Genomic DNA, 21524 nt, shown 5'->3' on the forward strand with positions numbered 1-21524 from the left:
CCTGGGTGAGCGCCAGCCGTGAGGTGCACGAAGAAAATGAGTTCTCCACGTGCTGGGAGAAGGGAGGAAAAGCAAGCCTTCCCGCCCGGCCCCGCTGCAGATGGGCTGGAGCTCGGCTCCCCGCGGTGGCAGCCGGGGCAGAAGGAGCTGCGTGGTGGTCTCCTGTCCCCCTGGGTGTAGCGGGGCCGGTGCCCGCAGGGCGCTGCAGACGTGCCGGACCATGGGAGCAACCCACGGGAAAAAGGTAACGGGGAGGTTTCGTCGCGGGCTGAAGCGGCGGCGGGTTTAGGGAGAAGGCACCGTCTGCTCACGTGTGGCTTGTTTTGCCCCGCGCGTGCTAAGGCGATGACAGAAGCTGGGGATTAGGGGGAAGGGACCTGCTCTTAAGTAATTCCACCTGATGGGCTCAGTGCTGGGGCCCTGCCAGGGCTTTCAGGACAGCGAGGAGGGGATCAGAGCATGGCAGTAGGACAAAGTTTGGGTTTCTGGGGAGAAATGTCTGATTGCACCCATCAGCCTGCAGGCTGCGCCCCCATGCCCACCTGCAGCCTAGCCTTGGCCCCAACTCCCCACCTCTGTGCTCCTGCTCCTAACTGACCCAAACCAGGGGCGAGCAAACTCCCCTGCAGCACGGGATGCTCGTCTGCTGGCACAGGCTGCACTCCTGATATCCCTGGTGAGAAACTCCCTGGAGGTCAGGGCTGTACCCATCACCCGTGTGGCCCCTGGAGACACCCCTGAGTATTTTTTGGGCTGTGAACAGCTGCCAACTTCTTCCCGAGGCAGGGGTGAGCTGGGCAGGTTGCAACAGCACCACATGCATCTGCTCTTCTCCAGATGCCCCAGGAGAGAGGCCACAGAGCTGCAAAAGGAAGCAGGGCTGTAAGGGTCAAAGCCATACGGAGGTGGCTGGAGACAGCTGTGCCGTAAATGTCATTAGGTGTAACTTTGCTTTCACATCTGATGACGTCTGTGCCTGGAGATGTGTCACCACGTCTCCAGGTGTCGCCACCGTGTGCTTGGGCCACTCTGCTTTAGTGTCTGGCTCCTCTGCAGCTTCTCTCCCAGCTCCGTCCCAGAAATGCCCTCGTACACCATACTAGGTCAGGAAAAACTGGCAGGTCTTTCTGTCTGAGTTTCTTACCCAGTCTTACTCAGACTACAAGACACCGTTTTAAGAATGTGTATTCAAGTTGTCAAGAGCAATACCAGGAAGACGTTTGTGCTTTCACCTTGTCCAGACTCCAGCAGCAGCCATCAGACTTATGATGTCCTAAAGGCTTCAAGAAATTGAAACTACTCCTCTCTCCCTTCACCCTCTATCAGAAATTGCAAGTGAAATGTAAATGAAAATCCCTCAAAGAATGAGAGTTAGGCTAGGACCCCGATTAGAGACAAGCAGCACCCAGTGGCCCAAAACTGTCGCCAGCTCTTCATCCGTCTTAACCCAGATTCCCTCCCAATTGACAGAAAATGAACCAACCCCCTAGCTTGAAAGTCCATGAAATTGCATTCCCACTATCCTAGGGAAATAATCTCCAGCAGCTACAGTAACTGGAGTAGAAGACTTAGTTGTACCTTTGATTTTAAGCAATGCTCAGCATTTGACATCACACAGTCCAGCAAGGACAGCAAATCCCTCAGGGCTGGTAAACACCTGAATGTAAGATAGGAATAAAACAAAGCCGGAGTGATCTTGGCCCCTCTCACACTTCTGCAGAGCCAAGGCAGTAATAAACTTGCAGAAAAGCTTTGAGGAGTTAGCCTGCGTGCCGTGGGAAACTGCTCCAGTGCCTGATTTAGTGAGAGCTTGCGAATGAGTGAGAGAAAAAATCCTCCCAGCTCGGCCTCCTCGTTGATGCTCACAGCAGACACAGTCAGTGAGGGGCAGACACTTTGGGGTGATGCTCCCCAGCCACAGCGAGCCTGGCCTTTGCCACAACAGTCCTGGTCCTCCCCTGCAGCCCTCAGCATCCCCAGCTCCTGCCCCAGAGCCGTGGCTTCCCCGGGAGAGGGCTTTGGGGGGTGGGCTCTGATCTTCCCCCTGAGCAATAATTCAAGAGGGTCAGGAGCAGCTTTGTGGCTCCAGCAAACACCAAGCCCATCCCTGAGGACCTTGTCTCACATTGTCCTGGCCAGCGCTCCCAAAACCCAGAAAGAGAACCAGGGCTGGCGAGGGACCAGCAAACATCAGTCTATTTTCCTGTCCCTCAAACAATTGCCAGCCACAGGGGTGTCACTCGCAGCCCCCCCATTTCCCCGCTGCCCATCAGAGATGCGGATGCTTCAGCCCAGCTCTGCGGCACCCCCGGGACTCCGGATTAGGGCAGCCCCCCCAGCAGGGGCTGAGCTCTGCCTGCAGCTCATCCCCAGCCCTCTGCTCACGTGGCCGTGACCTCCGGGCCTTGGCGTGCTTGCAGGGCATTGCTGCAGCCAGGGAAATAAGCTGGTTAGGTCAGGCTTGGCTCAGAGCCACCTCCTCAGCGCTCCCAGCCCAGCCCCACTGCACTCACGGCGATCTGTACCATCCTCCTGATGTCTTTTGCCTGGTACTGAACAGGCTTCAAAACCTTCCCCAGGGCTCTCCCCTTGCTGGCAGCCCTGAGCAGCTTCCAGGGATGGGCAGGACAGCTCCGCTTCCCCCCAGACCCCTCACAGAAGGGCACAGAGGGGACCACGGGGGACTGGGGAGCGGGACCAGGGCCAGTGCTGCCCCATTAGCAGTCTGGGCAGAGCCCCTTTCAAGCTCCAAGCACAGTGGCCATCCAAGGGGCTGGCAGCAGGGGATGTGGAGCACAAGGCAATCCCCTGCTCCGTAACAAAAGGGACCGGAAAGGTTGCCAGCGGGGCTCCAAGGACATTCCTCCTTTCAAAGGCTGCAGCTGCTCCCAAAAACCTGTTCTGGCATCACCACCACCTCACGGTGCCCTGCCTGGGTGCTTCAAGGAGCTGGGGCAGCTCATGGTGCTGGTTCCCTGCCCGCAGGACCCTCACTGCTCTGCACAGCACCAGCCTCTCCTCTGACCCCAACCAAACCCACCTTCGAATAACCCTGCAAGCACAGCCTCCCCCAAAACAGCTCCCAGGGCAGCCAGGGTTTACACATCTGCCGTTTCCCCAGGGAAAGTTTTTCTGTCCCCAAATTCCCAAGAGTGTCAGTTTACACTAATGTCAGATGAGCTGAGATTAGGAGAGCTTTACTCTGCTGCTGGTTTAAAACAACAAGAGGCAACATGCCAGCACCAGGGAGAGCCCTGTTTGGCATGGCAGCACCTGGCTGCCCACGCTGGAAGCCGGAGCTGGGAAACCAACCCCTAAACCCCTCCGTGTGCACTGCAGGGGTACGGGACAGCACCCCGTGGGGCTGCAGGTGCTCCCCCAGCCTGGCCTTCTGCCGTCACCCACCCTGCATAAGAAGTGCACACGTAGCTGCACTTGATGGAGTTTTCTCACCAGCAATAACACGCCATTCACACGATACCAGAGGTGAAGGCTACAAAAAAAAAAAAAAAAAAAAAAAAGAGATGAAAGCTCTGAATGGATGAAAAATCTGGATCTCGCCATTCAAGAGCTTGGAAACCCTTATCCCAACTACAAAAATCCTGGGCCCTTATTTTGGAAAGTGCAGAATCAAGTTAGGCAAACAAGAGGAGCTGTGTCTGTGGCTGGCAGAGGAGAGGTTTATAATGAGAAGGGAAAGGGCTGCTCCATGCCAGTGCAGCAGAGCACAGGGAGCAAAGGGCCACAGAGGGGACCAGCACGGTGCCCATCCTGGCATGGTGACACCGATCACACGAGGCCAAAGCAGGCAGCCCTAGGGCCAGTTGTTTTGTGGCACTGGCCCAGGAGCAAATCCAAAAATCAGATGGTAGTTTGGATCTGTGATACCTCGGTGTCCTGCAGCATCACACTGCTCAGGGAAAGGATTTGCCACGTGCTGCCTGCAGTTAGCAGTGGTTCAGAGGGATGGGAGCGAGAGACGATAACTTGGTACACCAGAAAATTTCCTAAGTGCCTAATGACAGGGGGAAGATATTGATGAAAAGCCCATTTCTAGGCAAAATTAACACATTCCCCAAAAATAACAGCTGAGGCTCATCAAATGCTTCAAACACCTTCAAGCTTCGTCTTCTGTGTGCAGAAGACGAACTTGACACAGCACAGGCCAGAGCAGGGGAACTGGGGCTGGTCCTGAAACCTCCACAACACCCCTTTAGGATAGCTTTAACCTGCCCCATCGTCTTCTTCTGCCCTTTAAGGTCTCACAGGTGGTGACAGCTGAGGGCTCTTAATAAACACAGACACTGCTCTGGGCTTTGGTAAAGGAGAGGAGAAAAAAAAAATAATGTGATAGCAACCCTCCTGGGGTGCAAAGTGCATGGGAACAGGTGTCTGCACCCCACACCCTGTCCTTGTCCTTGTCCTCACTGTGTGGGCGTCCCCGTGAGGTGGCTCTGACCTGCAGAGCTGGCTGTGCTCTGCAAGGAGGGTCTGTGCCATGCCACTGGGAAGGAGTTTTTCACCAACTTGAGCCAATAAAAAAATACAGAAAGACTTGTCTGGCAGTGGTGGTGGCTGGCACAGTGGTGCTCACCATCTCCAGCACCAGCTTGAGCTGCAGAGGAGCTCAGCATGATTTGGGGCACGCAACGCAGCGCGGAGGGAGGAGACCGGGAAGATCTGTGTGTGGAAATGCAGCAGCTGCCAGGTTCGGAATGGCTCAGTGGTCCTCAAATAGAAATGGATTAAAGCAATTAAAGGCTTCGCTACTTTGCTGCTTCCCTATGCTCCAGGGGGTTCGCTCGAGCAGCACCTGCTGCTTTCTCATAACGCCTGTGATAACAGGGACATTTCGCCTCTTCACCCGCTGCCTCCTCCGTTTGCAGCCCAGCGGGTGGCATCTGCCCTTGCTGCAGGTGGCAGCCAAACCTCCTCCCTTGTGGCCCCTTCCCTCCTGCCCCCGTTCCTTACAAACCCCGTTTTCCCAAGCTAAGGGGTCACAGCACTGTCCTTGGCCCCTAACCTGCAGTGCCTGGGTGTGACACAGAGCAACAATGCCACTGCAGCTGGCACGGCACCACAAGTAAATGTTGTCCCTGTCACTCATGTGGCATAAGCCTCACTCTCTGAAAAACCCCATTCTTCAAGGCTTTTTAGCGTTTCTTAATGGTCTCTCTGCAGCATGACAGCAATTCGTTCCAAAACTGTCGGAGCCCCTTTGTGCCAGTGACTGATGCTCTCCCCGTGCAGTCAGCAGCGTCCCCAGAAATAGCAGCCTGGTCCTCCACATCATCAGTGGAACCAAACCTACTGCACGGGGCAAAAATAAGCTCTTGAGACAGGTTAAAATAATGGTTTGTTACAGCAGAAGTGCTGCTAACAGCACTCAGATGGGTTGGAACCAGGCTCTGTGCATGGCAAGACCCCAGAGCAAAGAGCTCTGAGCTTCAGGGGACGTGTGCCTCAGGGCCAAGGCAAAGCGTCAGGTCTGGGGGCACCATGCCGATGGGTGGATGGCCACACGGCTCCCGTTTGTGCTGGGGAGATGCCGGGAGCCTCCCTGTGCCCTTCAGGGGCCTGAGCCTGGCCACTGCTCCTGCTCATTAACCTGCAGGAAATGCTTGGCTGAGGTCTGGGCAGGAGCAGGGCCTTGCGCCCAGGCTGCTGCTGGCCCACATTAGCTCCCGGCGCCCTGTTTGTGGGCAGCCCCTGAAACCGGCCTTGTTTCACCACTTCCCCCAGCTGCGGGAGGGCTGGGCCTGCCTTCTGGGACTGGCCCAGCCAGCGGTGTTTGTGACAGGCACACAAAGGTCAGCGCAGCACTCGTCTGTGTCAAATTGTGTTGTCTTTATGAATAAAATAACACGAAGCGCTATTCGAGGCATTTGAAATTTTCCACTCAACTCAGCAGCAGAGTGGCCACCTGGCCGGCATGCCCCATGAGCAGCATGGGCACAGCAGGGTCAGATCCGGCTGCTTCCCATAAACCCAAGTCACAAACCACGGGTGTCCCACAGCCCCGAGGCTGCTGGTCGCCCTCCTGGGAGTGTCTGCGTGTGTCCACTCCCAGCTCTGCTCCTACCCAAGAAATGCTGCAGATTTGCACAGGTCAAAAGCCCAGGAATGAAATGTAACACCAATAACTTGATCTTTCTTAAAGCCCTTTGCAACATGATAGTGAGAACAGGCATGGCCATGGCCAGGGACCAGGAGTAACGCAAGCTCACAGCCTGGCTTGGCAAACCTGATCACCTGTGGGCAGGCAGGCATGTGCTGACCAGGACAAGGGCGGCAGGGTGCAGCTCAGAGGGGCCACAGCCCGTGCAGGCAGGTTTTTCATCCAGGCTCTGAGCTCCCCACGCTTAGCACAGAGCCCTGCCATGACATGGGCAGTTCAGTGGCTCTCAGCTGCTGGCTTGGGAGAGCTGGGATGCACCCGGACACTGACACCTGGGTGCCTGCCAGTCCCCATTGCAAACCCTGCCAAACGAGCGTTGTGCCACAGTGGGCTGGAGCAGAGGATGGGCAGAGCCAAGCTCCCCGCCAAGCATCGCTCTGCCCCTGTGAGGCAGAGGAGCTCGATCTCCAGCACTTCCTCAGGGCAGGGCCAGTGGGAAGCTAGCTGTGATGCTAGGTGTTAGGACACATTGCCCTTTTTAGGACATGCTGCTCTTTTTCTTTTTGATTCTCCTTAAAAAAAAAATAATAAAATAAAATAAATTAAAAAAAAATTGTCAATTGTCTCAGCAAGCATGTGCACCAGCTTGCTGGATGCAATCAGCCTCAGCACCTCACATGGCAGGACTTTGCAGCAAAACAATCAGCCTGACAGATTTTTGTGCATTTACATCACAGATGGGAAAAAATCTTACTAATCCTCAGAAGTTTCTTCCAGTGGATGATTTCACCAAGGTCTGGATCAGTCCCAGCTGCTGCAAATGAATGCAGATAGAGCAGAATTCAGCAGTAATCTAAGAGATATGGGCAACAGCTTACACAATCTCCCAGTGTCCAGGAGCATGTTGGAGACATTTTCATAAGGAGCACTGGGAGCAGCAAGCAGAGGGCATTTGGGGCTGATAGAAAGCAGCGATAGGGTGTAATTCAGCCTATCTCTGCATCTCATGTTTTGTGGCTTCATCAGAGACAGAAACGCTGGCTTTGATCTGCCAGCTTGCACTGCGTTGTTTCAGGTCATCACAACTTCTTTCAAAGCCTCTGGGCTAAGCAATGAGACCAGTGAATCAACAGATGTGTTCATTCATTGAACCGGTGTCAGCAGCTGCTGACACCATACAGACAGAGCACCTCTCTCCGAGCTCACCTACTCACCAGCAGCTTGGGCAACTTCCAGCCCTGCTGCTTCCTCCCAGAACCAGGTCTCCGGTAGATGCAGATCACTTCTCAGCCTGGGTGGCATTTCGCCCGCGTTAATAGGTCTTATACACCATGATCTGATTGCAGCAATTTCTTGCCTAATTCGTTAGCTCAGACTTTGGCCACTGTGCAACATAGATGCTGTGATGCTGCACCTTAATGGCACCTGAATCAATCTGAACCTGCCTGAAGCCATCCTCCTCTCCCTTTCCAGGATGAGGGCAATTTTCTCTGACTGCTTTCAACAAAGCACAAACATGACCCAAAATTAGCAGCTATCACCTTTGCTGCGAGTAGATATCAGAGCATCCACGTGTAGAACAAGTTCATTCAGGGAGGCTGGCCTCAAGCTGCAGGAGAGCATCACACCCCTCAGCAGGAGCCAGGGAGGAGGATTCCTGCTCAGAGCCAGTGGCTCAAAGCAGCCTGCACCTGAGGAAATGCCACCTGTAGGCATTCCATTGCTTTAGGAGAGCTTTGCCATGCACTGGGGTCAGGGTGATACACAGGAAGTTTGGGTGTACCATAAAACAATAAAACACAGTACGATGATACTTATTATTTACATTGCTTTATTGCATTTAGCCCCACTTACAGCCGGGCTAACTCCACCTGAAGTGGGAGGTGTCCATCCTGCAGCAGGAGGGTGAAGCGGTTGACCCAGGCCTGGGTGACTTCAGCAGGTCTAGAAGTCTGTCCGTGGGCAGGGAGCCCAATTACAACCAGCAGCAGCGCTCCCTGACACCCACACTCCCCATCATGAGCTGGGAGTGGAGATTTGATAACGACACAGTCCTGGCACTCCGCTCCCCTTGGGCTGTCTGCGGGGCCCAGGCACAGAGGAGCCAGTGCTAGGTACTCACTTGGCATATCTGGGATTTTTTTAATAAGAGCAGGCCCAGGGGATGTGTCCACACAAGCAGGTTGTGTGGTGACACCTCCCAGAAAGAGTGGTGCACGGACGAGCTCTCTTTGTCACCCCATGCTGGGACATGAAGCCATTTCATAAGAAACGAGGCCTCGATTGAGGCAGCTGGGTGTCTGGAGGAGCCAGATTAATATCACCCTGCAGTCGGCTGCCTTGACACAATAGCCTTCAGGGAGCTACAGAGGAATACAAAGCCTTCTTGTGAATCCCAGAGACTCAGCAGCAGAGGTTAAAATTGCCGACTAATTTAGATAGCAGAGAGAGTCATTGTGCAAGGAATGCCTAGGAAAACAGCTTTGCCATCAGACTGCCTCAGGTTCAGCATGGCAGGTCCTGAACCCCCGAGACCCACTGCCAGCAAAGCAGAGCCCAAAGGTGGCAGCTGGTCAGCACTGGGAGGTAACAGAAAACTTTGCTTGTCTTTCTTCAGGTTGATTTACTTAGTTGAATGCTGGTCCTTCCTTCCCCACATCCACCCGCCACAACCACTCTCATCTGGGAGCTGAAAGCAAGCTTAACATGATGCTTTTTTTCCCCCTTTGCCACATCTCCAGCAAACTCGTGGACCCAAAGCTCAGCACCTGCCCTTTTCCTGTTGAGCAGTGACACAAGAGCAGGACAGATGTGCAGCCAGCCCTTCTTTGACTAGAAATCAAGCCGTGGTATTTTGAAGCATGCAAGCAAGGAGTCAGGCTCCAGGGCTGGGGATGGTGTTGGGGAATTGGCTCGGCCCTGAATGTCATGGGCTGCATGGTAGGCTGCAGCTTGGGCAGCTTGTGCAACCAGTACAGCCTCTGCTCTGTGACCCCCCCACAGCCGCAACCCACATCTGGAGGCAAAGGCTCTCAGTGACCTCTAAAATACAGCCCACAGGTGGTGGGGATGCATGCAAGTTCTCATCTGCACATACACACACAGAGGGGAACATGGGCAGCAGGATGCTCTGCTCCTGCTTTGAGTCTCTGTGTCAATGAAATGAAAGGAGATTAAAAATATAGAGATTTTAAAAGTCTCCATTAGCTCTTCCTACATTTCACCCTCTGTTACAGGGTAATACTCAGACAGTCCTTCTCCATTTCCTTCTCTCTCTTTTCTTCCAGAAGGAATATTCCCTCCAGCCCAGGTGTGCCGGTGGCAGTGGGAAGCCCGTGAGTGGTGGCTCGGGTGAGTGTCGGAGCTCCTGCAGCACACGCTGCTGCACAGGGGGGTTGGCAAAATGAGCTGGGGGGCCCTGCACACAGCCAGCACCACCAACAGTGCTGGACAGAAACACTGGGTGAGCTTCTGCAAGCCCAGGCTGACAGTGGACATGGGGCGATGGGCAGCACACAGCCGAGAGCCTAAAGGAACCACTGGGGCACTTCAGCTCCTTCTCCCCCCACCATCTCCACAGCCTCAGGCTCCCCAGGCCAGGACAAGCCCTGGGCAGCAGAACCAGGCTGCTCAGCCCCTGCGCCTCCCCCCCATGCCCTTGCCCCTGGGACAGCGCAGTGCTGGTGCGCAGCGGGTGTTGCAACGCACTGGGAATGATCACGATAACACGAGCGGTTGCCCTGGTGCCGGGCTTTGCTGTTGCAGTGCTTGCTAAAGAGAGTGGGCGTGCGGCTTCCTCTGGGCCGATCTGATTTCTCCGGGAGCGTGGTTAAGGCACACTCAGGAGAAATCACCCTCCGTGGAGCAGGGACGCAACCTCTCGGTGCGCTCAGGCACCTGGGCAGGGGGGGAGCTGTTTTCTTTGCAGGGGGGGGGAAATCAATTAGCTTGTTCCTCACGCCTGAGAAAACATCATCCGGCAACGAAAAGCAAAAGGAGCAAGTTTTGGGGGTCCGTGGGGTCCCTGCAGGGTGGCAGGAAGGCAGCCTCAACAGGAGCCTCCGTCCTCACCCCCACCAGAGAGACAAGGCAGGAGCTTTGTGGGACCCGACCTAAAAGTTCATCAGCGGGAGTGCAGGCGGGCAGAAGCAGCAGCCCCATGTCGTGGGACACGGGGCAGTACGGGGCCACCGGGCTCCCCAGGGCCACGCTGCAGAAATCAGGTAAGCCCAGGGCCCCCAAGCTGTCCTGGGGGTCCCCACGTCCCCGTGTCCCCTACCTGCACTTGCTGGGCACAGGCTGCTGAGCTCCCATGCGGATGTTCTGCACCGCGTGCCTGTCTGTGCACAGGTGACTTTGGACCCTGCTTTAAGTTTGGTTTGGGATATCGTGTTTCTGTAGTTCTGCAGTGGCACTTCAGAAGCTTCCCTTCCAAAACAAACCCACATCCCACAGGGAGTTCCCCAGGAGAACCCATGCTACAGTTCGATGTTCCTGGGGAGGAATTAGGCTGGGCAGGGGGTACTTGCTAGTGTAATCCCTACGGTTCAAAGTGAAATGATTTTCTCTGCATTCCACAAAATACCTTTGAGCTACCTTAAAATATTCATTAATGATTGATGCGTGTCTCTACATAGGTTGGCAAATGCACAGAGCAAATATTTGATGATATATTAAAAGCAAGTTTGCGACATTATCAAGGACTGCTGAGCATCTGTCACTGCTTAACAAAACTAATCGAGCCGTTCCACATGCTGCTTGCGAAAGGCACGGGCAGGCTTTCCTTGGTAATTGTTAACAGAGTGGGATCCCTGCCTCAGCACCCTTGCTTATCACAGTCCAAGGTAATTAAATGAAATTATTAACCAACATGCCCAGTCCCGCCTGTCTCCAGCAAGAGAGGAGGCTGCTGCTGCCTAAACACTACGAGCATTTCCACCCTCAGCCAGCCCAAGCCCATGCAGAAACTTTCAAGCACCAGAGGGCTCGGCTTGCCCCAGCTAGCCAGGATCCCTCTCTCAGGGTCCTTTCCTATGGGGCCTCTGTGGGGTGGTTGTAGCTGGTGACAGGTGCTCAGCAGGAGTGGGTGGGACTGGGGGCACTGGTTGGACTGGGAGGAGCAGTGGCTGTACTGGTGTTGGCACTGGGTTTACTGGTGGCAGCCCCATCCCCTGTGTGGGCAGGGGCAGGGGCAGAGGCAGGATGGTGCTGTGGGGAAGCAGGGCCAGGACACATAGGGCCTTGTTGTCCCTGTTGGTGTCCTCAGAATGATAAAATCTGCAGAGACCGGTGGCAGGAAGCAGGGACAGCGCGAGCACAGACACAGCAGGGCCCAACCCCTCGCTCCCCTCACAGGAGGAAGGGTCAGAAATGCTGGCACGTTGCTGCTTTCCCTACAAAGCCGCTCATCACTAAGCACTGCTCTTACACCTCCATTATGGTGGTCTTTCCCTTTCTCACCCTGCAACCCTGTGGGGTTAATTTCTGAATTTCGGTGGTGAGCACCTTCTGCCCTGAGGAGCGACCCCATAGCTGGGACCCATTTCCCAGAGCAGCCACATCAAGTTACATTTGCCTCATTGCATTATAAATACCAGAATTAGGCTGGCTTAATTATTTAAAAGCATAGATTAAAAGCAGACAAAGGCTCTTTGCCTCCTTTCTGGAGCACGCGTATCATTCATCGGAGACGCAGTCGCCCAGTGACAGGCAAGGGGAGTGTGCCAGGCCCCTGGGATGAGAGGCTTCCAAGCTGCCAACCCCACAGGAACCAGGGGAGAGGAAAACCACAATGAGGATGGGGAGGATAACAAGCAGCATCTGCCAAACTTTGGGCTTGCCATGTTATTATTATTATTATTCTCCATCACCAGGGCCGGAAGCCGTGGCAGTCATTAATGTGATGGCAGGACTGATGTTTTGCTCGGGGCATAACAGCGAGACGGGTCGGGTGTTTGTGCTTCTCAGGTCTGCGAGGCAGGCACAACCCCACTGTGTTTTTTACTTGTAAATGTGCAAGGGAAATGCTGAGCCAGCAGAAACACACGGGTATCCCGAGAGCCTTCCTCCCTGGGGTGCTGCTAGAGCAGACAGCACGTCACCAGGCCGCCTGTGAGTTTGGAAGGGGAGCCCAAGCAACTCCTGCTTTCCGATACACCACCGCCTGTCAAAGTCCCTGCTCCCAGCTGCTCTGTTTGATCCAGTGTCTGCACCACATGTACGGATGCTGAGACACACGGCAGCCGGTGTCTGGTGCTGCCAGTGTGTTGCTGAGGTCCGCCCCAGCAAGAATTCATCTCTCAGCTTGTAAGGCCAGGACAAGCTGCTTGAAGCCCACATGGATGAGGGCAGCTCTAGAGTCCCCCCAGTCCCAGCTATTCTGCCTTCATAAAGCACTATTAATTAACATCAGGAAAGTCATGCAAGTTGGCACTGCCAAGAATTCAAGAATCCGATATGAAAGACCAGCTTCCATCGTAGCTCTTTGTAGGACTGAACATGCATGACCTCTTCTGCAGTGGGAGAGGCCACATGGCCAAACTCCAACTCCACCTTAAACATGGAAATGTCCTGACCACAAACAGTCATTGTTTATAACCGTGTTTATAATCCTTAAAGCAAGAAGGGGATCAGGAGCTCCCAAGGGCTGCCTGAGGGGAGGAAGGGTTGGAAACCTTATCCTCAGGAGAGGAGGGCTCCCCAGAGAGCAAACAGGATGAGCCCGTGGTGTGGAAACACCAGGGCAGCCATGGCCATGAAAAGGGGCTTAGATCCTGGAAAAATAAAAAATACGTGCAGACCTCAAGATCTTTGTACCCCTGAATCCAGCTCAGAAATTTTCCCCATGCTCCATTTCTTCCTACTGTGGGCTCATCCACAAATATATATATACATATATATATATATATGTATTTTTTAATGTATATTATAAATATTTATTTATTTATTTATTGAATTCTTCCCCATTTTTAAAAGTTTCTCCCAGATCATATCACAAACTATTCTGCACTGATGTACCTAACAAGATCCCAGTAACATGAAGAAACTTTTGTTTGGAGTTTTGTTTTTTAGAAAATGCTACATTTCTGTGAGAGGAGGCTTTTAAAGGAGATGAGCTGGGTGCTGGGGCAGCTGGCGGCACTGCAGGGAGCTGCTGCATCTTGTGCTTGCTCTCTGGCAGACACCACTCCGTGGCAGTTCAGAACAGAAACACCAAGTTCTTGGGCATGGCAAAAAATCTCCAGAACAGGGAAGATTTCCCACTGCTGCAGGCAGATGTGTCATGAACTCAGATTATTTTGCAGTTCCTATTATTCATGCAAATAGCTTGAAACTACACGTAGCTTTACCGATCTGTATTAAGCACGATGGTTTGCAGCCCCATTCCTTGCAGGATGTGTGTGACCAGCTTCTTTCAGCAGCCCGTCATTAATCTGCGAGTTCTTTAAAAAAAAAAAAAAAAAATCATGAACAAATGCCAGGCACTTAGAAAACCAGAGGCTACAATTTTAAGTGACCATTTCTGCCCAGGAAACCTCAGGTCAGTGGTTCTGCAAACCCAGACCTGGGGCTGTGAGCTTAAATCCACATTTTTCCCCCATTTCATCTCTTCCACCGATTACCAGGGTTTCACGGAATTACAAGCAATAACCACATCTGGCCCTGACTCCCATTCCCTGAATAATGCCTTCTGCCTATTTTTATGTGGATGACATTTCACGGAGGCTCACTCTCTGCCCAGAAAGGTATTCCCATAAAATATTTTTAACAAGAGCAGTTTGGCCATTTTCTGCCACTATTGGAAAAGCTCTCCCTAGACACTCTTGTTGGGAAATCAGTTCTCAGCAGAAATAAGTCTGCAAACACTTCAGACGGCGGAGACTCATTGACTGGAAACACTCAATTTTCTCTCCAATCCCTTCTGTACTTTCCCCCTGGGAAGGGCGGCTGGAGCTGGGCAGCCAGAGCAGCACCCTGGTTGCCAGCCCTGCCCGGGGCTGATAATCCCCTTACAACATTCCTGGGGATTATTTTCATCCCGGCGGCTGGGAGCAGCACAGACTCTGTAGCCGCAACACAGAGGGGCAGCCTCGCAGAGACAAGTCATTAAATCCTAAATAAATGCTTTGTGGAGGACATCTCCAAGCCCTGATCCCAAATACAGCAGCAAGGGAAGCGCAGCTCATCCCCAGCAGCTTTACCAGCCCCTGGGCACGAGCATCCCTGTCCTCTGCAGGAGCAGGCTCAGAGCTTTGTCCTCCCGGTGCCCCAAGCAACACACCACACTTTATACCCCTTGAGGGTATATTTAAGGTGTTATTTGTGACATTCAGGTTTTCAAAGGCATTTAATGTCTCTCCAAAACTGTTATGCTGTTTCCCAAAAGATTGAGGCCAAGCATAATCAGAAGTGGAAAGAATTTGGGCCAGAATTGCAGACTCACAATTTTATCAAAAGTCTCCCAGGAACTGGGGGATTTATAAGGATTTCCAGGAACCTGAGCTTTGCTTTATGTCAGAGCAGACCAAGCTATTATAAAATAATTTTCCTCCAGGCAGTCCCACAACCAGGGACAGGCCAGGGAAGGGGGTGCTGGGTTTTCAGCACCTCTGAGATGCTGAGCATCTCCTGTGGGGTCTCCCAGGAGGCAGATGAAGGCTGGGAGCTCATTTCATAGCCACAGCTAGGAGAGGAGCTGCACCATGCCTGAAGTCCAGAGATGTGCCAGTAGCCCCAGCCTCATCATCCAAAAACCTGCTTTGTACATACAGAAAGTCACTTGGAAATGCAGCTTTCCTAGAAAGCCTCGGGCTTCTAGAAATGAGGAAGGGGAAAATATTTAAAAGCAAGCAAAACACTAAATTCATTGAAGCAAACACAGCTACTTTTTAAAAGCCACAGTCCAAAGCAGATCTATTTGAAAGGTCACACTGTCTTTCCGAGTACAGCAGAGGGTGTCAAAAATGCACATGCTTTTTTGTTGTTGTTGTTTATATCTTGCCAAGAACAATATAAAAATGTCTAACACCTATCGCCGATTTATGGTGGTGGCCCAGGAGGTGCCAGAGCTGAGGCTTGTTCATTGATCTACGGCCGAATCATGCAAAAACAGACATCCTGCTATAAATCCACCGCAGAGACCTGGTTTGATTTACACCTCCAGCACTATAAATAATGACAAAACACAGTCTGATAGCAGTCTGTCTCCCCATACACGGGTATGAATTACATCAGGTCTCAATGATAGATCTACTGCAGGAGGAGCATTCTGCCCAGGATCCCTTTTTGCTTGCAGAAAGAATGTCCTGTCCTTACTCCCAGCATAACCCCAAGCTGTGCTTCAGGTTGCAATGTTTTGGTTTGTTTTTGTTTTTATGTTTTAATGGTCAATGCAAATACAGACATTCCTTAAATTTTTCCAGACTACGGTCTTATGGTGACTTAAAGTGCAGTTCCTGGAGGGAGGTTCATGGCTCCTTCCAGCAACCTCAGCACACAGCAGAGTGAGACAAATCATTGTGTGGGCGCCTACATGCCCCTGGGCACATCCAGCACAGCGACAACCAACCTAAAAGCTTCCTGTGGTGTCCTGGCCCCCGCAGCATTGTTCTGCTCAGGCAAATTACACTCCTTGAAAGGACTTCTGCATGCTCATTTACCAGCCAGCTGGGCAGAAACACTTCCAGCCTACCTCAGTGCCTCCCACTCCTTCCTTCCCAACATCTCCAGTTGCACCAGTTTCAGAGAAAATCCCTCCATCTACCTCTGGTAAATAGGTTGATGTTTTTTTTTCACTGCTGCTTTTCACAAACCTCAGCCATGCAGCACATATAAATAGCCACGTTCTCCAATTCAAAACCTCCAGGCTCGCCACAGCACTGCCCCAAAATTCTGCAAAACCAGGCAGCCCCCAGGGCAGGGGAGTCCCTGATCATCCTGGGGGTGATTCCAGATTAAAACCCTGTTGTGCAGACAGCTGACCAACAGTGGTGCTCCTATTAAAAACCCTTGGCATTCTTTGAAATTTACTTGTTTTGTTAGAAGAATAAAGCCACCACTTTGTCACTGGAAATGGAAGCTCATCTATTTCATTCACACCAAAACAAACCTTTGCTTTTGTACCTTCCTTTCTTGTCCTTTGTCCGCCTCCTTCCTATGGAAAAGAAGACCCCCCTAAAGGGAAGAATTAGGAGAACAAGCCGCAGTAATTTTACCCCGGTTAAAAACCCCGTGTGCTTTCCACTGTTCAAAAACCAGCTTTCATGTAACAAAAATCAGCCATCAGATGGTGCTGCCTTAACCTCTGGCTGCTCTGCAGCTCTGCATCTCTCCAGCCCGCGCACCGGCCGCAGCAGGGTGAGATCCAGCCTGGTGCTTCCATCAGTCAGCAAAACTCTGCTTCTTCCCTGCTGCCAGCAGCCACGTGTGATCCTATGGGAACATAACCCGGTACAAGAAATCACTGGTCCCAGCTTCCAAGCACCCTTTGAATACGTACCGAACTATTCACCCCAATTACACTCATGTAATGGGCTCTGATCTGTTTTCCTTTGTTCCCAAAGCAGCAGGGCACTGGCCACATTAACATTCAATGAAAAGTTGTTTGATATTGAATCATTTCTTCAGCAGTATTATTTCTTACACAATTCTGTTTGATTGCAATCCACTTTACATTTGCTGAGTACTTACTGACTGTGAAAGAATGGCATAGCCTGCTTTCTTGTGCTTTTTTTATTATTGATTTCTTTTTTAAAAGGGTTTTATTCATTTTGTACATGAGACTGTGATAAGAGAGAGAGACCATATTACTGAACAAAAGCTGTTTTCCTTGCTGCTCCATCAATCCATATAGCCTCACACTAGGTACCCCAAAATACTGTAATAATGAAACACTTGGAGCTGTGGAGCTGCCTACACCCTTTTTCTGGGACTTTTTGTTCTTACTGGTAAACTCTCAAATTGCTCAAGTGAATAGTCAGGAATTAATTGCTTTTCCTGGGCCCCTGATTAGACCATGCACTGGAATAATTGCAGTCAGCTCTGCACTTAAAGCACAGCCCGCTGCATGCATCCCATCTTACAATGTGCTTTGCGCTCCCTTTGTATAGTTGTGTGGGATTTTTTTTTGTAAAGAAGAAGTGTAGAGAACTTGGAAAATACCAGCAGCAAGAATACCCTGTGGGTTGCCTGAAATCCAAGCTGCCACCACTCAGAAAATTGCGGGCCCTTGTTCTCACATCCAGAACACACAAATTGTTACTGCACGTGTGAGCTATGCTTTCCTTGGCATTGGGCTGGGTCCTGGCCTCTAGGTCAGCAGGGTCTCACCAAAATCTGACGTTGGTGCTTCCTGGGACCCCCCAAATCCTGCAGCTTCCCCCCCTGCAGGAGCAGAGCCCAGCACAGCCCACGGTATGGCTGCTCCCAGCCTCAGTTGGACTGATCTTGTGTTAATTAGTCCTTGGCACTCAATGCTGCAGCCACCGAAGCGAGTGGCTGGCAAGTCATTTAGAAGTGATCTAATTAATACGTGTCTCTCCAACAACGCAAAGGGAATATTATATATATATATATATACACATATATTCCCAGCAAAGGGAATATTTTTTAAACCTTTGCAAAATGCCCTAGCACAGCTGCCTTCCCGGGGAGTAGAGCACTGGAGGGCTCCCGCACCCCTCAGATGCCACCTCTCCTGCCACCTCTCTCTCTTGTCTTCCAGCCTCGATGTACACAGAAATCCAGCGGGAGCATCCCGACAGCAGGAATATCCTGACTCACCCAGACTACATAGATGGAAACCCAGACCTGATCAAACCTAAAAAGCTCCTCAACCCCGTCAAAGCCTCGAAGAGTCACCAGGAGCTACACAGAGAGCTGCTGATGAACCACAAGAGGTAAGAGGAGGTCACAGCCTGCGGTGCTGAGCCCTGGCACAAGTGCCAGCGACGGCCTGCATGCAGGAGGGGCAGGATAAACCTGCATGTGAACATGGTGTAAAACCTGACGTAACCCTTTTTGCTGATGTGGCAGCTTATTTTTAAACAAAAACAGAACTAAAGGCCCCTGCTCTGCCATCTCCACCTTTCCAAAGCTCTTGCCAAGCCCACCCCAATGTGCAGCCCTCCTCTACATTCAACCCAGAGGCTGTGAGAGGTGCAGGCTGGATGCAGCTACTGGAGCTGTGTGAGGGCATTGCTGTGAGATTATTTGTACGTGGAAAAGGCTAATCACTGCTTCCCTATAAATCAAGAGGTGCCTAGGGCAGAGATACAGCTAGTATTCACATCTCTTTATTCCCCACCCCATCACCCCAGTTTAAGTCTTTGGGGGTACGGATACAACATCAGGATAATGACGCCAGGGTCTGAGAACCTACCTCCATATCAGCCCCTTGTGGAAAGTGTCTGAACCCAAGTGCAACAAAAGCATGCTCAGTTTAGAGCCTGTCTAGCACAGCAAGAAATCGGCTGGCTTTATATTAAAATGATCTGAACACCATGAAATATTCTGACATGATCACACTTTGACTCCCTAATTAAAAGGAGCAGAGCCTCTGTTCGAAATGACTGCTCTCATCACGAGAACCAGACACATGCGTTAATTGGGCAAACAATCACGCCTGCCAGTAGGGTGCATTACCCAGTTCTGGCACTGCCTGGGCTCAGCTTGGATTTGACTTTCACAGAAGCAGAAAAATTACAGGGACCGTGCCCAGGCCATTCTCCAGCATCAAGGCAGAGCCAACTAAACCAGCCAGGTATTTTTAAAACCCTGTCTTGACAGCAACCATACCCCACCTAGTGATGCTGCCCAGTTAAAGGTTCACCCAGCAACCTTAGCCTGGATCTCCCAGAACATTATTCCAGTTTAACCCCCATGGAACAAAGCACCAAGACGTTCCTGCAGTGAAGGCAGCAGAGATGAACAGCAGCAGACGTGGGGCACCGGGCTAAACCTCAAACTGGCAAATGCCAAGTGGCATCAGCACTTTGGCCTTGAGCCCTGTGCCTGTCACCATAGCGTACCCACACGTGCCATCAGGAGCTGGCAGGAGCCCCAACACGGACACCCTGTGTCCCCAGCCCCTGTCCTTTGGTGCTGCATGGCTCAGGGACAGGCGCTGCCTGAGGCAGCAGTTCAAGCCTGCTACAGCTCTGGCCTCCCAAATGATTTTCAGCGAATGTGTGGAGCAAATCCCACAGCAAACAACAATCCATCTGGGCTGGTTTCTTCTTGTTGGGATTTTTAATAAAATATGTTTAACCAAAGATTTTTATTTTATTTTTTGTTTAAAAGCAGGAAGAGATCAAGCCTTTACTCATCCAGCTTAGAGCCTGGTCAGAGCCAGATCAGTTTAAAGTCTCTCTTGGTGAGTCTCTCTTGGCTCCCAGGACGATTGATGCTGGCAGCACTGGTGTGGGTTCACAGCAGCCAGAGAGCTGGCACTGGTCTGCCAGAGGGATGGAAGAGTAGCATCGATGAATTTCCTTAAGTCACCAGCAAATCCAACAGCTTTGCTCTCTGCTGCATGGTCCTGTGGAGGGCAGGAGAGGAGAGAGAAGGATCAGTGTTTGCTCCCATTTCTGCTTTGCTTTTTCCCCTTAGGCAGAAACAGGAAGCAACCCACAGCAGTGGCTTCTGCAACAAAACCCTTACCTTAGTCAACACCTCTGGGTACTAACAACACAGGCTGATTAAACCAAAGAGCAGTAATAAATCCAAAGACAACATTGCAAACTCTGTGCCTCCAGCAACCCAAGGCAGGCCTCCAGCCTTGAAAAAGCCATCTCTGCCGCAGGAACCCCAGGCATCCCCATGTTACAACACCTCTCCTGTGACTTTTTTTTAGGACCTGAAATATTCTCAGCCTCCTGATTTTAACGAGTGTTAAACCCAGACCAGGAAAGTAGTCAGGGTCTGGTCCTTCCCCACGCAACAGCTACAATGTCTTCAAGTCCTCTTTAAAACATTACTTCAGCCAACTACATCTACTTCTGTATTTTCTTGCAAAATTACTTATGTTGCACTTGCCATTGCAGAAGATAACCTGTTTAAAAGCAACCTTGATCTCTTAATAATCTGTTCTTCTGCAACACAAAAAACATGCAGTTGCAATGGAGTCTGCCCGGAGGCCAGCAAAGCTTTGACTACCTGCATGGCCACGTCCATGCTGCTTTTAGGGGGCAGAAGCTGGTAGGAAATTGGTCAGGGTGAGATGTAGGAGACAAACCTTAGTGCTTAAATTCAGGTATGGCAACATTCAAAGAGTTAAGTTTCTGAAATTAGTTTGGAGTTCTCCTTTCAGCTCTTTGCCAGGTATTTAAGCCTTGCCTGTGTCCTTGCCATAGCTCATTTCCAGTGATCCCACCACCAACGCAGCTTTGCTTGGGATGTGTTGGGAGATGAAGGGGAGCCAGGTACCCACCTCAGGAGAGGACTTCTCCTTCTGGCCTCTCAGCCCAAGCTCTCCACGTGAACAGGGATCGCTCAGCAATCAGCTCAACCCTCAGCTCTGAAGCAAACCTGGGATGCGAGCTGCCAGGACAATTACTGCAGTTCAATGACTACCCCTGCTGGTGGAAAAAAAAATCTTCATTATTTAAAATTCCTTCAGTGCAGCTGAAGCCGTCACCCACGTAAATAATGCTAAAACCAGCACAAGCCAACAGAACAGCAATTTCCATTCCTGCACGGAAAGCTGTGGCACCTTGGTGTCAGGAGCGAGAAGGGTTTGGGGCTGCCAGGAGGGCAAGGTCACACTCAGTGCAGCAGCTCCAGCCCTGATTTATCTGTTTTTGATCCACAGAGGCTTGGGTGTGGAGAGCAAGCCAGAGCTGCAGCGGGTGCTCGAGCACCGACGGCGAAACCAGCTCTTCAGACAGAAGAAGGAAGAGGAAGAGGCAAAGAAGTTGCAGTCACCCTTTGAAAAGGAGCTGCTAAAGAGGCACCAGAGGCTGGATCAGGTAGAACCAAGTTGTCAGTCATCCCCAGGTTATCCTAACCACCCCGTGAGATGGCTTGGCTACGGCTCAATTCAAGGAATAGTGCTGACACCCCTCCATAAAACAAAAGCCAGGGTGCATCCCTCTGCCATCCTATGCAGCTGCACTGCCTCTTCCTCACAATCAGACCCACCTAGCTCATGTCACCTCCATGTGTCCCTGGCACTGTGTCTCCTCCTGGTCCCATGGGGTGCCCTCTGTTGCTCTCTGTGCTTGTCCACCACTGAAATAGCTGCAAGCAGCCAGTCAGCTTGCTGCCTCTGAAAATAAATTCATTCCCTGTCCTACTTGTCAGTATTTGCACTAAAGATGGATGTCAATGGTTTATTTAATTAATGGCACAACAGCTCCCTTTTAATCATATCAGCCAAGCCAAGACCACCAGAAAATCAAAGCCTGAC

The 21524-nt window shown here is 51.6% G+C and overlaps 1 protein-coding gene and 1 long non-coding RNA gene across 3 annotated transcripts in view; one reads left to right on the forward strand and one right to left on the reverse strand.

Annotated features, from left to right (window-relative positions):
• The window catches only part of FAM107A (family with sequence similarity 107 member A), a 25097-nt gene continuing 3573 nt past the window's right edge, over window positions 1-21524 (forward strand). The window contains exons 1-4 of one of the 2 annotated variants that reach the window (XM_068694600.1): window positions 1-244; window positions 9406-9469; window positions 17841-18015; window positions 20928-21084. In XM_068694600.1, coding sequence (XP_068550701.1) covers window positions 101-244; window positions 9406-9469; window positions 17841-18015; window positions 20928-21084 — 540 coding nt within the window. In that variant the 5' untranslated portion in view covers window positions 1-100. Of the gene's footprint in view, window positions 245-9405; window positions 9470-9895; window positions 10342-17840; window positions 18016-20927; window positions 21085-21524 lie in introns of those variants that run through there. The other variant, XM_068694601.1, reaches the window with a different exon arrangement.
• The window catches only part of LOC137862487 (uncharacterized), a 12703-nt gene continuing 9992 nt past the window's right edge, over window positions 18814-21524 (reverse strand). The window contains exons 2-3 of the long non-coding RNA XR_011100312.1: window positions 20547-20694; window positions 18814-19655 (exon numbers count right to left, since the gene is read on the reverse strand). This is a non-coding gene — a long non-coding RNA (uncharacterized lncRNA). The remainder of the gene's footprint in view (window positions 19656-20546; window positions 20695-21524) is intronic.

This window comes from Anas acuta, chromosome 11 (genome assembly GCF_963932015.1).
Source record: "Anas acuta chromosome 11, bAnaAcu1.1, whole genome shotgun sequence".
NCBI lineage: Eukaryota > Metazoa > Chordata > Aves > Anseriformes > Anatidae > Anas > Anas acuta.